The sequence below is a fragment of the Choristoneura fumiferana genome, chromosome 27 (genome assembly GCF_025370935.1).
Source record: "Choristoneura fumiferana chromosome 27, NRCan_CFum_1, whole genome shotgun sequence".
Lineage (NCBI taxonomy): Eukaryota > Metazoa > Arthropoda > Insecta > Lepidoptera > Tortricidae > Choristoneura > Choristoneura fumiferana.
In genome coordinates, this window is record NC_133498.1 from 1,091,709 (window position 1) to 1,108,212 (window position 16,504).

The window sequence follows — 16,504 nt, forward strand, 5'->3', positions numbered from 1 at the left end:
GTGTAATCTACTAGACAACATAAAAACTTAGCGACTTTATCAAAGATTCGATTTGTAGCATTCAAACATGGCAGATGTAGACAATATCTAATTTTGCTATTTCTGTTTCTTTGGCTAGTTGAAGTATAATTTTGATAGTGTTTTGTGCGGCGATTAACCTTAACAGTGAACAGTGATTCCAAAATCCTATATTATTATTGCTCTCGTGTCTAACATTTTTTAATGCGCAAGTTGTCTCCACGTGGTTTCTGGAATTTTACTATCAAGTTGCAAAAACTACAATCACCGTACAACGTGCCTCTCAAAGAGAGTTTAACTTGACACTGGCGAAATTGTCCTATCAATTAGGACAGAAAAGCCATATTTTAAAAGAGAAGAAGAAGACTTTATCAAAGAAAGACAAACGACCGTTTTCTCCTTTGAATTTTCAGAAAAACGCAGTAAATCCACGGGACTAATTTAACTCTAGGTACAGTATTTTTTAGAGCACTTAAAACTTATTAATAGGTATATATTTTTATTCTTGTTTCTTCGTGATAGATCGTATTTAAAATTTTGTTTTTCTTTTCTCCCTTTAAGGGCTTTAAGTATTAACTTTTTTTGTAAACAGTATAGGCTTCCGTTTGGCCACAACACTCACTGTACCTATTTATTATTATTGTATTTTTGTGACATCGAATATACCGCACGTAGGCCGGTACACTTCTGATGAAGCTGGATAATTTGTTTAAATGCGCTAAGCAGTAGCTAGAGAACCTGACTACGAAGCTTGAGGTCCTGGATTAGATCCCCGTTAAGGTATGATATTATGATATTTGGTCTCGAGTCTCGGGTGTTTATAATGAATTTTAGTACGTACCTTAAGTATGTTTATCCGTTGGCTAGTACCAATCACACAGAATTTGACTTACTTTGGGTTTAGGTTAATGGTGTCAATTGTCACGTTATTTTTTTTATCGAAGTTGTAAAAAGTGCCAATATCTCGAGATATATCCCTACTCCAGATACCATAGCGTACGCAACGTCGCGCTATCGCGTGTCTTACCGGGCCGCTTGACCATAGATTAAGTTGCGCAGATACGACATCAATATCATATTTATACTATTCGATGTTCTTTTTTTATTTATTCTCTCCTCTTAATGTATTTTCTAACCCCCGACACAAAAAAGGGGTGTTATAAGTTTGACCGCTGTGTGTCTGCCTGCCTGTCTATGGCACCGTTAAACGGGTGGACCGATTTGAATGCGATTTCTTTTATTTGAGGTTTTCTAGCAATGGTTCCTAGACATGTTTCATCAAAATCGATTCAGCCGTTTTTGAGATATTGAACTTTGAAGTGACAAAGTCGGGCGTTTTCCAACTGTTTGTTGGTTCGGTTATACGAGTAAGTAAAGGATGAGGCAGATGTACATATACGCAATGTGTAAATCGCGCTAAATTTCATGTCTCTAATGATAACAGTTGAAATTTTGGTATTTTATTGCGATGCCCTGAGAATATTAGTGTAAAATGGAGTTCCGTTCGTGATCCATAATATTGTAGGTAAGCCATACACCAGAGGTATTGCAGATGCGTTGCCAACCTAGAGGCCTAAGATGGGATACCTCAAGTGCCAGTAATTTCACCGGCTGTCTTACTCTCCACGCCCAAACACAACAGTGCAAGTACTGCTGCTTCACGGGAGGATTAGCGAGCAAGAACTTATGGCCCATAAGTAATGTAATCTTTGCCATAGTGATCTTTTGCTATAGATAACTCTTTTTAGCTTTGAAATAATCCTGTAGAAATCCATATATTAGGCTAGGTTTATTTTATAACAATCAATAATCAATTATAATTTTCAAGAAAAAATAGTTATGGCTATCAAGTTGTGATCAATAATATTTTTTTTATTTTTTAATGATTCACTATAGCAAACTTAGGGGAAATAAGAGTATAAGTGGGGCAGTAAATGGACCTTATGTGGTTTAACTTGTGCTTAAATTCTTTACTGATCTCCAAGTGAACTCAAACTGAACTATATTACATTACATGCTAGTTTATATACTAGAATATCTCTAAGGTACTGAGATGGTGGCGTGGCTTATTTGGATCGATTACGCGTGAGATAGAATATCGCTGCATTATAAATCATGCGCCAGCCATGGCACACAAACATTACAATACATTATGATATTACTTTCAATATGTATGGATTCCAATAGACCCGATAAAAGTTGTCTATATGTTAGTCCAGACGTCCAGCTATCTACATACCAAATTTCATAAATCCGTCCAATCTTTTTATCGTCAAGAAGTAACAAACACACTCACACTCAAAAACCCATAAACTTTCGCATTTATAATATTTCTAGGATTATTTACCAAAATTCAGTAAACACTTTGTCCACTCTACCTCGCCGCCTATTCTTTGTCAATATTTACGTCTATGGCAGCGTACACTCAGATTTATTACTTAGACTGCAGATTTTCTAGATTTAGCATAAACGTGATTTAATTGAGATTTACTTCATTAACTTTATAACTATGTTATACGCTTATGCATTTGAAAAAACGGATTTGCGATTATGCGCATAGAAATTTTTAGTACCTGGACGACCGAGCTTCGGTGGGGCTGAAACTCTACATGAGTTTTACACAAAGATATGACTTCACCAAATCGTTTGTTGTCACTCGTTAGAGCCGTTTTTGAGACCAATGAGACGAGACAATTGACATTTGACACCAGTTTAATACATCAGTGTTTGACACCAATGAGTGCTATCGTTTTTTGTCTCACTAGATGGCGCACTGTTGCGTGAGGTTTTTAAGTATGGCTTTCAAAGTCTGTTATTACGGGCGTGAAAACAAAGTTTAGTATAAAATCATATTTAATACACCTTAAAACCGTACCATAAAAATATCGAGCATGCCACAATGTTGCATAGTCCCCGTTTCGTTCGGAAAAAGGGAGGACAAAGGTTCCAAAAGACAAAACTGTCTCAAAACACAGACATTCATTGCCCCGGAACGCATATTTGCCATAATTAATTTCAGATATTGCAAAATATTAACAAAATTATTCTAATTATAAATAAACCCGCGTAGCTCACCCAAAAACTATGAGATTTGACATTTCGGAGACCTCACGCTACACTAGCGCCTCTAGCGGCGAATTCATACGCGATAGCCCTCATTGACCTAGTCCCAAAATAAGGTAAGCAAAGCAAACGGATAAACAATTAAACATACTAAAATCCTTTTTTTTACCTAAATCCTACTAATATTATAAATGCGAAAGTTTGTGAGTGAGCACAGAGCTATGTTTGTTACTTCTTCACGCTGAAACGGCTGGACGGATTTGGATGAAATTTGGCAAATAGTTTATAACCTGAATGTACGTAATAACAATCGCTGGGTTTAGAGTCATGAAATTAGATATGTAGGTAGCTGGACGTCTGGAATAACACATAGGCTACTTTTTATCCCGATATTCCTACGGGATAGGGATAAATCTTAAAGTAACAACCGCGGGCTTAGAGTCATGAAATTTGGTATGTAGGTAGCTGGACCTCCGAAATAATAGGTACCATCAGCTAAATATGTGGTCTACCACCCTAAAGTTGATAATCGTTTGCATGTCATAAAACAATAATGCCAATAGACGTGTCTGTCAACTTGAAAGTTCGACTTTAGCGACATATTCATTTGATAAGAACTTGTTTAAAAATTGATAGACCTCTATTTGGCTGATAGTACACAGGGTAGGTACTTTTTATCCCGATATTCCCACGGGAAAGGGATAAAATCTTGAAATTTCAACCGCTAGGTTAAGTCATGAAATTTGGCATGGCTCTTTTTAATGCCAGTGAAAACGACCATGTAAATTTTAGGAATTCCCGCGGGAATTTTGTGAAGTCCCGGAATTAAAATTAAATTGCTGTAAGTATCTAATGATTTACGTTCGCGTTAAAATCTCAAGTTTATGCAAACACGAACAGCGCCTCTATATTTACGTATTTTGTAACCGAAAACTTACACTAAGGGCACTGAACTATTTAAATAGTGTTCGCTCTCGTTAGAGCCGTTTCAGGGGGGGGGCTACAATGAAATTCGAAAATCGGTTTTTTATTTTTTTATTTATTCCACTGGATGGCAAACGAGCAAGTGGGTCTCCTGATGGTAAGAGATCACCACCTCCCATAAACATCTGCAATACCTAGGTATTGCAGATGCGTTGCCAACCTAGAGGCCTAAGATGGGATACCTCAAGTGCCAGTAATTTCACCGGCTGTCTTACTCTCCACGCCGAAACACAACAGTGCAAGCACTGCTGCTTCACGGCAGGATTAGCGAGCAAGACGGTGGTAGCAATCCGGGCGGACCTTGCACAAGGTCCTACCACCTGCAAATGCAAAAGTTCGTATCGTACCGTTCCTCTCGCTCTCGTATTAAATAGTATAAGTGTCAGAGAGATGGAACGACCCGAACTTCGATTTTCGAATTTCGTAGTAGCCCCGCAGTCCGCTTATACATACCTCTTCTTATTCGTTTTCTTAGAACATTTTAAATAATAAAAACATAACAATTATAAACTTATGCAATTAAGTCTACTAGCGCTAGAGTTTGGTGTAATATGAATATTTAAGTAGTGGATTGGACAACAGTAGCTGGAGTGTCACGCTCTAGATGGTCCGCATTGTCTTTGCGATGCCGTGAGGCTGGCAGGGCTTCTAACATTAACCAGTTGTTTATTTTTTATTTATTTATTCGACTGGATGGCAAACGAGCAACCGAAACGAGAACCAGGGGTATTGCAGATGCGTTGCCAACCTAGAGGCCTATGGGACCTCAAGTGCCAGTAATTTCACCGGCTGCCTTACTCTCCACGCCGAAACAACAGTGCAAGCACTGCTGCTTCACGGCAGGATTAGCGAGCAAGATGGTGGTAGCAATCTGGGCGGACCTTGCACAAGGTCCTACCACTTGTGCAAGGTTGTGGTTGTTGGATTAAAGACCCTGTTCAGCGCGATTTGCGCGCTCGCTCGTTCCTGAGGTACTAGCGCATCTGTATGCCTATATATGTAGCCCTAGTAGGACGCTCCGTCTGGACCGGGTCTAACTGCGTTTCCATTAGAGATGTGTGAGGACGTGTTGTGTGGAATGTATTTTTCATAAACCAATAGAAACCCTTCATTTACCTATCCTCGAACAGCACATCTCCGGTGGAAACAGCTGAGCGGAGCGAGGCGAGGTAAATGAAGCATTTCTTCAACACATCTTCGCACATCTCCGGTGGAAACGGAGCGTAAAATCAATACGAGAAATATCTGCATATCGTCACCTTTGACAAAATCTCGTATGTTAAATCAATACAACAACAAAATTTACCTTTAAGATGTTCATGATGAAATAATCGATAATACAGACGCTTTTTTTATGGTATAGGGGGCAAACGAGCAGGCGGATCGCCTGATGGCAAGCTTTTGTGATATTGAACTTTGAAATGACAACGTTTGGCGTAACGGAAGGACAAGTCGCGAGAATTTTAATCACGCTAAATTTAGCATCGATATTGTCTTTACTTTTCATAAAATATGACACCTGCCAAGACACTAACGAAGAAAACCGCCGCAAAAACGCTGATTCGCCCTATAAACGTTTTCCTCTGCTTGTGCGTGGCCTTGCTGGATTCACGCACACAACACGACCACCTGTGACGAACATAAGAGACTCACAAGGCACGGCTACTTTGTCACACAAACAAGTTAATTGCAGTAGGGTAAATCGTAAATTACTGGCCACCTTGTACAAATGAATTCTAGTAACCTTTAAACAGAGTTCATTTTTAGGGTTCCGGAGCCAAAATGGCAAAAACGGAACCTGTCAGTCCGTCCGCGGCTTTGCTCAGGGACTATTAATGCTAGAAAGCTATAATTTTGCACGAATATGTATGTAAACTATGCCGACAAAATGGTACAATACAAATTTCAAAAATATATTGTTTTAGTGTACCTCACATAGACGTGATCCAACCTTGTATTGTGGGGTATTGTTGGATAGTTCTTTTAAATCATTAGGGGGTTGCTAAAACGATTTTTCGATTCAGTGATTTGTTTGCAAAATATTCAATTTTAAAGTGCAAATCTAAACCGGTGCACAGAATATATAATAGTACTGACGTACAGAATGGCCACGCTCCGCCCCGCACCGGTTCGAGTTACCCCACTCCTCAAGCGCAGATTGCAGGAAAACCGCAGGAAAGCAGTCGGGCGCGCAACGCGATGTACGAGTATGTCGGTCGCACCGTCGCACGGCACTAAGTTCGGGAGCAATAATTACATATTACATACGATTTAACAATCGAATGTTCAGAGAAAAATCCTTTAAAATATTTTAGTGTAAGTAATCTTTAATTAATAAGGTCACAAATTATTAAAACAAAAAACAATAACGCAGCGAATTCGTTGCATACTCGCGATGAATGAGGGTTTTCATAGGGGGGAAATATCGCTAGATGGCGTTAGCATCGTGAGGTCCGTTTGACGTTTGATTGCGATTGGCTCATTTACTTATTTACACAATCACGTGCAAACGTCAAACGGATCTCACGATACTAACGCCATCTAGCGATATTTCGCCTCTGTGGAAAACCTCATTCGTTACGCGCTCGCCTCGCCCTTAACTCGCTCGCAAACCGCAAGTGTGGTAAGGCCCTAATAGTTCAATACAGCGACGCTGCGGGTAAATAATAGTTGTGAAATTAAACTAAAAATGTCAAGTATTAAAAATATTGTTTTTAATATCTACATACATGTAACCGTGACATAATTGTATGAATAAATACTAGCATACTAGGTATATACATTTAAATCCTATTTAGGTACATAAAAGAAATCATATCCTAATTCTTAAAAATACTAAATAAACGAGACTACCTCAATCAAGTCTAAAAAAGAAATAAAGTTGTATTTTTTTTACATAAAATGTTTTTCTGATATATATGTATAGTAAATATATCATTATGGTTATCTAGAAGTATAAAAGAGAAATTAGTCCTTCTCAAAAGGTCCATTAACAAATTTCCAAATAACCAATTTTGGTAACAAAAAGTATGTAACTAATTAATTGGTAGACTAAATTAGGCTCAGCTTCAACCATCCTACTTAAAATGTTTGTTTTTACATCAAAGGTCAAAGTAAAACAAACTTACTTAGCAACTTTAAACAGTACAAATAAGTGATAGAAAATGGATGAAAATCTTATAAAAATTTAACAAAAAACATGTGACAGTTACGAAGAAAGTGGTAAAGCAATTTAATTTCTACTTTGGGAGCCCGTCATATTGTCTAAAGTTGTTTGTCCTGAAGTTTGAAGCTATACTTGGGAGCAAAGAAATCGCGCCATGCTTGCAATTTTTACATTGATTTTTATGTTTTTTAGGTTGTAAGTGTTTTGCAAGGGTGGCTCAATTTATTTGCTCCCAAGTGTATTTCAGAACATCTCATGCGGTGGTTACTTAAAAGTAGTTACTTTATGTTAGGTTTATTATAAATTTCCTGAAGTCAAATTATAATTAACAATTAGAACAATCAACAACAGAACAAACATTACATTAGGACAAACAAAGATTTGGTGATACAATATAGTCCTTTCTACTATATATATTGTTTTAAGTTAACTACCAATCTGACCAATCGGGCCAATTTGAGCAATCTGACCAATTTCATTTTTGCTAATAACATTACTATGACCCATCTGACCAATTTGAGCAATCCGACCAACTTCATTTTTGCTGACCATATTACTGTGACCGATCTGACCAATTTGAGCAATCTGACCAACTTCATTTTTGCTGACCATATTACTGTGACCGATCTGACCAATTTGAGCAATCTGACCAATTTCTTCCTTACTGACAATATTATTGTATTTCTTTTTAGATGTATCAATATTGTGTCTTCTCTTCATATGTTTCTTAAAATTGGATCCGTTTGTAAAATCTCTTTGACAGAAAAAACAGTTGTAAGGTTTAGCTCCAGTATGCTGTCTTATATGTAGATTTAGTCTTGTTTTAAAACGGAACGCTTTATTGCAATATTGACAAACATACGGCATCAAGTCTGTATGGACTATAGAATGGGACTTTAAATGTCTTTTAACCCTGAAACTTTTACCACATTGCTCACAGACAAATGGTTTTGCTCCGGAATGGAGACTTATATGCGACAGGAGGTTCCCACGGGCCCGGAAGGCCATGGGGCAGAACTCACACTTATGGGGTTTAGTATCCTCATGCGTCATCATATGAGTGCTTAAAGTGCCTTTAGTAAAAAACATTTTCCCGCACACATGGCAAGAGAATTCCCTATTCCGGTCTGTGTGGACTAGCTTGTGCTGTTGCAGATTGCTTCGTGATTTAAATTCCTTATTACAATGTTCACATTTCAATTCTCCCTCCAATTCGTCCCGTTTACGATGCTTCTTCTGCACTTTAGAGTATATCAATACGTGATCTTGCAAAAGTTCTTGCGTCTCGAAATTGCACCCGCAGTTGTGGCAAGTTGTTAAATACGAGTGTCTATGGTTGTTGTTTATATGGTTTTTTAAATGGGTTAATGATGAGAATCTATTGTTGCAGTATTCACAGCAGTGTCGAAGTGATTTGACATGCATACGGACATGGTTGACGAAGGAACGGTAGCTTGCAATGACTTTGCCGCAGTCTGAGCATTTAAATACACAGCAGCATGTGTGTATTTGAAGTGCGTGGAGTCTTAAAGATTCGATATTTTTGCATTGAGCATCACATATTGCACAACGGCACATATAGTCTTCCCACGTAAGGTCCAAATTGTTAATAGTAAGCTTGGATTCTCTATTTACTTTGTTTTTACCTGATAAAGGTGCGTCGTCGTCGCTGCTGAAGCGATCAGAGTGAGCTAAGTCATTAAACTGTTCGTCATCTGATAGACGTTCTGTTTTCACTTGGAAATTTATCTCTAGTAGTGTATTAGCATCAACTGTGGTGAAACTCTCCAAATGCTCATGGTTCTCCTCTTTAACCTCGTGTTTCGTCGATTGAAACTCATCCCAGTTTTTATCCACCGGCTTTCCGATATCTGTGTCGTCAAGAGGTTTCAAATCGTGCAAAATTGGCGATGAACGATCTTCGTTTGTTTTCTTCCTGAAGATGGACGCTAGCCGAGCCTGAGCTGTACGCACGTTGTGCAAAAAGGTCCAGGTTTTCTCTAATAAGTCGAAACACGAGAAACAAATAGTTGTTGGCAGGATACTAGACGAAACATCGATGTTTATCCATAGCATTTTTGTGTTAACTTTGGAACTGATCGCGACATCGTCTTCGGCCGATATTAGCTGTGTTAGAGGGGTTGTTTCCGCACACAGGCGGCAGTATGTCTCTTCTTGGTCCGACATTTTTAATGATCAACTCACTTTTAGGATTATTTGATGTTGCATTTACTATTTTTATCAGAAAAACGCATTGAAAATTGATAAACAACCATGGCAGTGTTTCAGTGAATGTGACGTGAACGCGGAGGTGTTGCCGCTTCTAAAAATATAGTGACGAGTTTAAGAAGACTTTTGTAAAATGTTTTGCATTTTCGTACGAATTTAAATTATTATACTCGTAATTATGTAAATGCTAAGTGTAAATCCTTTGTATATCCTAACTAAAAAAAGACTTGGTTTTTTTATTTTTCTCGTCAGGAAACATAAGAAAAAAAGTTAATTTTCGGATAAAACAATATTTTACTCATTATTTCTTTCATTAGGTACTATTTGAACATCTAAGATTTGAACAGTAGTACCTAGTTTAGTTGCAATTTGTAATGTCTATACATAGAACCTAAGTCACTTCCTACCCGATAGGAAGCCCGCGTTGCTCTAAGCTAAGTAGGCACTTGCTATTTCTCATGTCAGAAAGTCAAAACATGATTAGGTTTAGGTTTCAATAATAATAAAAAAACGCCTTATTTGCAAACTGAAATCAGAACGAAAAGATAATTAGGAAATTAAATTATTACTAGGCTGTTCGGCCTGTTACTGCGACTTCTGCGAATAATCCATTTACATTTTAATAAAGTAACTCATTTTTTCGGGATAAAAGGAATCGGTTCGTTAGTAGTAAGTCAATTCGTGAAACTAGAACAAATAAACAAACGAACTCACTTTTGCATTTACATATAATATTTTTAAAGATTATACAGATAAAAATATTTCGTTTCCCACATATTTTGCTGCATAATACCTGTAATAAGTCCTCTAGCATCCCATCCGAGCAATTTAAAAGTCCAGATGTTTTTCTAAAGATACAAATGCATGCTTTGGTTAACAAATAAACTGACTGTTTCCATTATACGGGTAGGTATGTACCTACTTTGTCGGGGTAGGTAGCAGTCAAGGAATAACTGAATCACATACCAGAGTGGAACCATTTCGTAAATCAATTTCGCTATAATTTCTTTGGAAAATTATGGGTTGTCAAACATGATATTACTAGCACAAAGGTTTGACCATGGTGAGTGATTCAGTTTTCTCGAAAGTATTAATAAATTAACTGAAAATATCTTTGATTCAATTAGAATACAATACAATGACTCTTTATTGAACATGAACACCAACATAATAATATAGTATCAGTATAGAAAACAATATCTGAAAAGATCTTGCCAAGAGATGGCGCTACCAACTTTATTTTACGTTGTAGTTTAACCCTTAAATTGACAAAATTAAAAAAGTTCACGATTCGAATCTCGTCATTACTCATTTACCTTGTAGTCCGAAAATTCTACATTAAAAAATACAAAAAGGTAGTCTTGAATCATGTGAATTATGGTGTACACCACATGTGCACTGTCAATTTAAGGTTAACGTCGTGCGTTCAATACCCGAGCAAAAAGTTTGTTTCCCATTCCATTACTGTTGTTGAGATTTTGGGACTTTTGGTTACGTTTGCAACCATTTTGGGGGAATTTAAACATGTTTATAATCCTGAAAATACATATTAAGATAATAGATCGTTATAGATCCTTGGCTGCTTTTTTTTGAGGGTGATTATGAAGTTCGCTGAGCCTGGTTTTATTTATATTATGGCCCGTCATTGCCACTTCCATTTTTTAATGCCGTCATCGTAATACAATGGAAACAAGTAATCTAAAAGCAGCAATGTTATGTAAAAGTCATCCTAGGTCGTTGGCTTACCTACAGGATGCGATTGTGATTCTTTGTGTGTGCGTCTGATGCCAACGTAGCACATGAATTGCAATAGATTACAATGTAGTTTGATACTACCTGATACTCCATGGAAACAAGATAAGATAAATCTTATAAATAAATAAATATCATAAGTATAGGCAGTGCCACCAGAGTTGAAGTGAATGATTACATACACTGCTACAAAGAGAACTTACACGAAAGGAGAATGAATGAAATGAGTGAGTATCAGCGCGTTAGATGATACGGTCTCAGGATCATCTCCATTTTTTTTTATTCAACTGGATGGCAAACGAGTAAGAGGGTCTCCTGATGGTAAGAGATCACCACCGCCCATAGACCTGCAGCACCAGGGGGATTGCAGATGCGTTGCCAACCTAGAGGCCTAAGATGGGATACCTCAAGTGCCAGCAATTTCACCGGCTGTCTTGCTCTCCACGCCGAAACAGTGCAAGCACTGCTGCTTCACGGCAGGATTAGCGAGCAAGATGGTGGTAGCAATCCGGGCGGACCTTGCACAAGGTCCTACCTGCAAAATGATGGAGTGTTGCTAATACTCGCCACAAGTGGGTTGGCGAGCGCAGTATAAGATGTAAGGTTACCAAGAAGACGCTGCTACCCATCTAGCATTATCCCTCAGCCGGTTTCTACGGCGCCCACGGAAAGGTTAAAGCTGCAGGGTCACGGTGGCAGGCCGCTTCCAACTGAAGCAACTGGAGGTCTGTGGGGGAGGCCTATGTCCAGCTAATATGGTGATGATAATTTAAATTTTAGAGCGCATTGCTTTTTACTGTAATGCTGTTAGCGGGGGCCGACTGCAAGAAACCCTATCTTATAAAAAAATAGAAAATCACTCGGTAGGGGCTGTGGCGTAGCTAGGTGGACGAGGGCCCCGGTGCATAAAGAAAGAATCGGGCCCTCACCCCCTCTTTCCACGTAGCTTGAACTTATATTGGCCTTCAAAAAAGAAATAAAAGCTCGATCCTGCTCACAACATTTTAAAAACCCCCCGACCCCCGACGCAAAATGCGGGGTGTTTATGATGATGGATAAGTTGGACAGCTATGTTTGTCTGTCTGTCTGTGGCACCTTAGCTCTTAAACGGGTGGACCGATTTGAAAGCGTTTTTTTTATTTGAAATCAGGTTTTCAAGCGATGGTACTTAGACACGTTTCATCAAAATCGGTTCAGCCGTTTTTGAGATATTGTACTTTGAAGTGACAAATCGGGGGTTTTCCAACTTTTTTTTGGTTAGGTTATCTTTTATGCTCTTCTTTTTCAATGCTTAGGTGTCAGGGCCCCCTGAGGTTCGGGGCCCTAGTGCACTGCACCACCTAGCCTTATGATAGCTACACCACTGTGTGGGGGTAGCTGACTTTTAGTAGCTTCAACTGCTTAACTGCGGCTGCGGCTTAATTTGGCAAATTTTGCGCAAATTAAAAAAAAATCATCAAAAAAAACCTCATCGAAAAACAGAATGAAACTGTATTGATAGGATAGAGACCTTTTGAGGAGAGTAAAAAAAAGTGTTTGGCCCAATACTGTTGGCAGGTTCTTGTGTCCGATCGAATTTGTGGTACCACGTGACAGCTACATTTTACCTCATCGGAAAATAGAATGAAAAAAAAAAACGTATTATAATAGCTAAATTAAACCTTTTATTTGTAAAAAAAAAAGATATTTATAAATATATTAGGGAAATTAATGTTTGTGTTTTGAGACAGTTTTTGTCTTTCGGAAACCTTTGACTCCCTTGGTCTCCCTTTTTTCCTAACGCAACACTGTGGCATGCTCGACATTTTTATGGTACGGTTTTAAGGTATTAAAGATGATTTAAATGCAAGTTTTGTTTTCACGCTTGTAATCAAACTACTATACTTCAGGCAGGACCTTTGTCTACAGTGGCGCCAACTGGTGAGCGCGAAACGGTAGCCCCATTACTGAGGGTTATAGGGTTGGTCCCGCTCACGCCTCTCGAATAATCCTGTATATTCCGATCGAGTCTCAAAGGGCTAACAATTTTAGCTCATTTAGACTCCAAAAGTGCCAGCCAAGCACCAGCAGATATTCCTGCGCTCCGACTTCTGGCTGGAGGGTGTGGTGTTCCGTCGTTTTAGGGTAGCGACGAAGACAACATCCATAAATCCCTAATTACTTTGTTTTGTTTTTGTAGGTTTTTGTACGTCTTTCTTGTGTTTTTATGTCTTTTTTGTAGTTTTACTGTAATTATGTATTTTTTAAGTGACAAATAAATAATTATTTCTACCTGGTACGTATCCTGCCTTTTCCCAACTCAAGAATCCCAAATGTTTCATTTGCCGAACTGTTTAATTCCCCAACTCACGATTTCCTTCAAAACCAAAAAAAGTTCTAAGTAGTGCATCTTCTTACGGTTTTATAGAACACAGTAGGTTAGGTTTGTTTTGTGAAAGTTCCGAAAAAAATATCGATGGTGGAAGTCTCAATTGGCGTAAGGACAAAATACCGAAAATCACTTTTAAACATAGAAAATTAGAGTTTTTTTTCTCTGTCGATTGGTAGTATTCAAGTTACGATACGGCCCTTACTTTTGCTGTTATCAACATTTATTATTTTAAAATAAAATAGCTTAAGGGACATGATATAAAATATTTGAGCTGAAAAATGGCGTAAATGTATTATTTTTTTAATATTTGGGTCGTAAGGGGCAGTGGCAGTCTCATATGTCCTTTACGACTCGGCTCATGTCGTTAAAAAGAACCCAACAAATATAATAAAAGGGCGTATGGGTCAATTGTTTCATTGCCCTTTACACCCCAACATTTATAACGAATAAGATAAAAAAGCAAGAAGTTGTTGGCGTAACCTTACTGCCTGTACCTATTTCTTGTACCTAACATCAAAATACTAACGCGTCTACCTACCTTCTACGCGCCGAGCGTTTGCGCATTGCACATTCGGTCAGTCGTGCCTCGTGCCAGACACGTCAAACACGGAGGACGTATTTGATTGCCTACGTTTGTTCTTTGTCAACGCGTGTATTTTTTTATAAGATGCCAAAAGCAAAACAAAAAAAGAAGATTAAGTTGATGGATCCCCTAATGGCTTGACGTCGAGCTAACATTTCCGTAATGGAATTTCAGTCAAGGATGTTGAGGTAAATTTCTCTTAGCTACTTTGTTTATTTTAAGCTATCCTGACAGCTGTGCTGACAGATCCTAATAAAGGAAGCCTGTGCCAGCAGTGGGACGTATATAGGCCGAGATGATGATGCATATATAATAATAATTGGCCTGTATAATTAATTATGTATGTTGAGAGTTAAAATGGTATAATCGGAACGTCGTACGGGACATTAAAAAACAGCAATTTATAAAATAAGAAATACTTTTATGGGCGTAAGGGTATGAAAAGCAAGAGCTAGAGTAAATTGTCGCTCGTAAGGGACAGTAGCAAACAGACATTTAAAAAAAAGGTGTAATTGGTACGTCGTAAGGGGCATTAAACAACAGCAACTTATAAAATAAGGAATACTCTTATGGGCGTAAGGGACATCAAAAGCTCAAACTAGAGTAAATTGTTGGTCGTAAGGGACAGTAACAAACAGACATTTTAAAAATTGAGGTTACTTTATGGGTGTAAGGGGCACTTAAAGTAAAATACCTTGCTTGCTTCTTTTAGTTCATTAAAATACCTTGTTAATGTTAGGTCGTAGGAGGCATCAAAACAGATGGTTTTTAGAACTTGTAGTGATTGAAACAACAACTCAAGCAAGCATACTCCCAAATGTGCAAGAAATAGTGCAAGCAAGCATGCAAGAAAGCATGCAAGCAAGCATGCAAGCAAGCAAGCAAGCAAGCATGCAAGCAAGCACCTAAGCAAGCTTGCAAGTGAGCATGTAATTTAGTCAACCAAATCAACAAACATGCAATTTTATCGGCCTGGGTTAGATGAACATCGCGGGCTACCCCGATCCCGCGATGACCGGTCTATGGTATCTCCTCCAGCGCTCATGAAGCGGGCTGGCGTCCCACTCCCTCACAGCTGCAATCAGTGTGTTGGAGGAAGCATAAATAGTGCAAGCATGCATGCAAGCAAGCGTGAAGCCAGAAGGCAAGCACGCATGCAAACAACAAATCAAGCAAGAATACTCCCAAAGTGCAAGAAATAGTGCAAGCAAGTACGCCAGTGGTGGTAGTGAAAATCAGTTCATCATCATCGTCATCAACAACATCATCAGTTCGTTTATCGCTATCCTGCCGGAACTATGCTATTTTCCGGGATAAAAACTTATTTACTTGGCGATTTTTAACAGCTGCAATATCTTCCTTGACCCTCTCAGCTATAAACAAACAAGTCAGCCATAGCCGAGCATTTGTTGGAGTCAGGACCAAACCACTGAATTGAGCTTCACAATCCCAAAATTCTGTCCACGGAACGTCATTTCTACTCAAGAATGGTACGTGAAGCAGTTGAAATAAAAAAGCATAAAAATGTCAACCGGGCAATGGATATAAGCTTTCATCTTCGTGGAATCCTGTTATTAATAAGTGTCGACGTCGGATGAGTGTTGTGAGTCGGTGTGATGGGGTGACAAATAAAAATCACCAAGTGCGGGTAGCTAGTGATACGAGTGCTGGTACTATTAGTGATCAAGTGCGGGTAGTTCGAAGGACTCGCGCTCATAGTCAAAATACCACAAACGGGACTTATCACGCTATTATTACACAAGTAATATTTACCTCGACGTTTCGGCAACGTTACAGTTGCCGTGTCACGAGTAGACTGAAGTGTGGGGTGTCAAGTCTGCCTAGAAGCGCGAGTTCTTCGAACTACCCGCACTTGATCACTAATAGTACCGGCACTCGTATCACGAACTACCCGCACTTGGTCACTTTTATTAGTCACCCTATCACACCGACACACAACACTAACAACGTCCGATCGTCCCTTCCGAACATTCATCCGACGCCGACACTTATTAATAACAGGATTCCACGAAGATGAAAGCTTATACCCATCGTCCCTGTTGAAATTCTTATGCTTTTTTATTTCAACCGCTACACGTACCATTCTTGAGTAAAAATGACGTTCCGTGGACAGAATTTGGGATTGTGAAGCTCAATCCAGTGGTTTGGCCCTGACTCCAACAAATGCTCGGCTATAGCTGACTTGTTTACCTGGCGATTTTAACAGCTGCAATGTGTTCCTTGACCCTCTCAGCTATTGTTCTTTTCGTCTGTCCGATATAGGAACTACCACAATTACAATCAACCCTATAAACACCCGGTGTTTGGAAGGGAACGA

General features: G+C 38.7%; 1 protein-coding gene across 1 annotated transcript; it reads right to left on the reverse strand.

Annotated features, from left to right (window-relative positions):
* Positions 1 to 6,757: 6,757 nt before the first annotated feature.
* LOC141443318 (uncharacterized) lies at positions 6,758 to 9,534 on the reverse strand. The gene has a single exon (XM_074108556.1). The coding sequence runs from the start codon at positions 9,416 to 9,418 to the stop codon at positions 7,658 to 7,660; it is 1,761 nt and encodes a 586-aa protein (XP_073964657.1). The 5' UTR covers positions 9,419 to 9,534; the 3' UTR covers positions 6,758 to 7,657.
* Positions 9,535 to 16,504: the final 6,970 nt, after the last annotated feature.

What these genes read in the sequence shown, in the direction of transcription:
- LOC141443318 (XM_074108556.1), bottom strand. Translation starts at nt 9,418, where the DNA reads ATGTCGGACCAAGAAGAGACATACTGCCGCCTGTGTGCGGAAACAACC.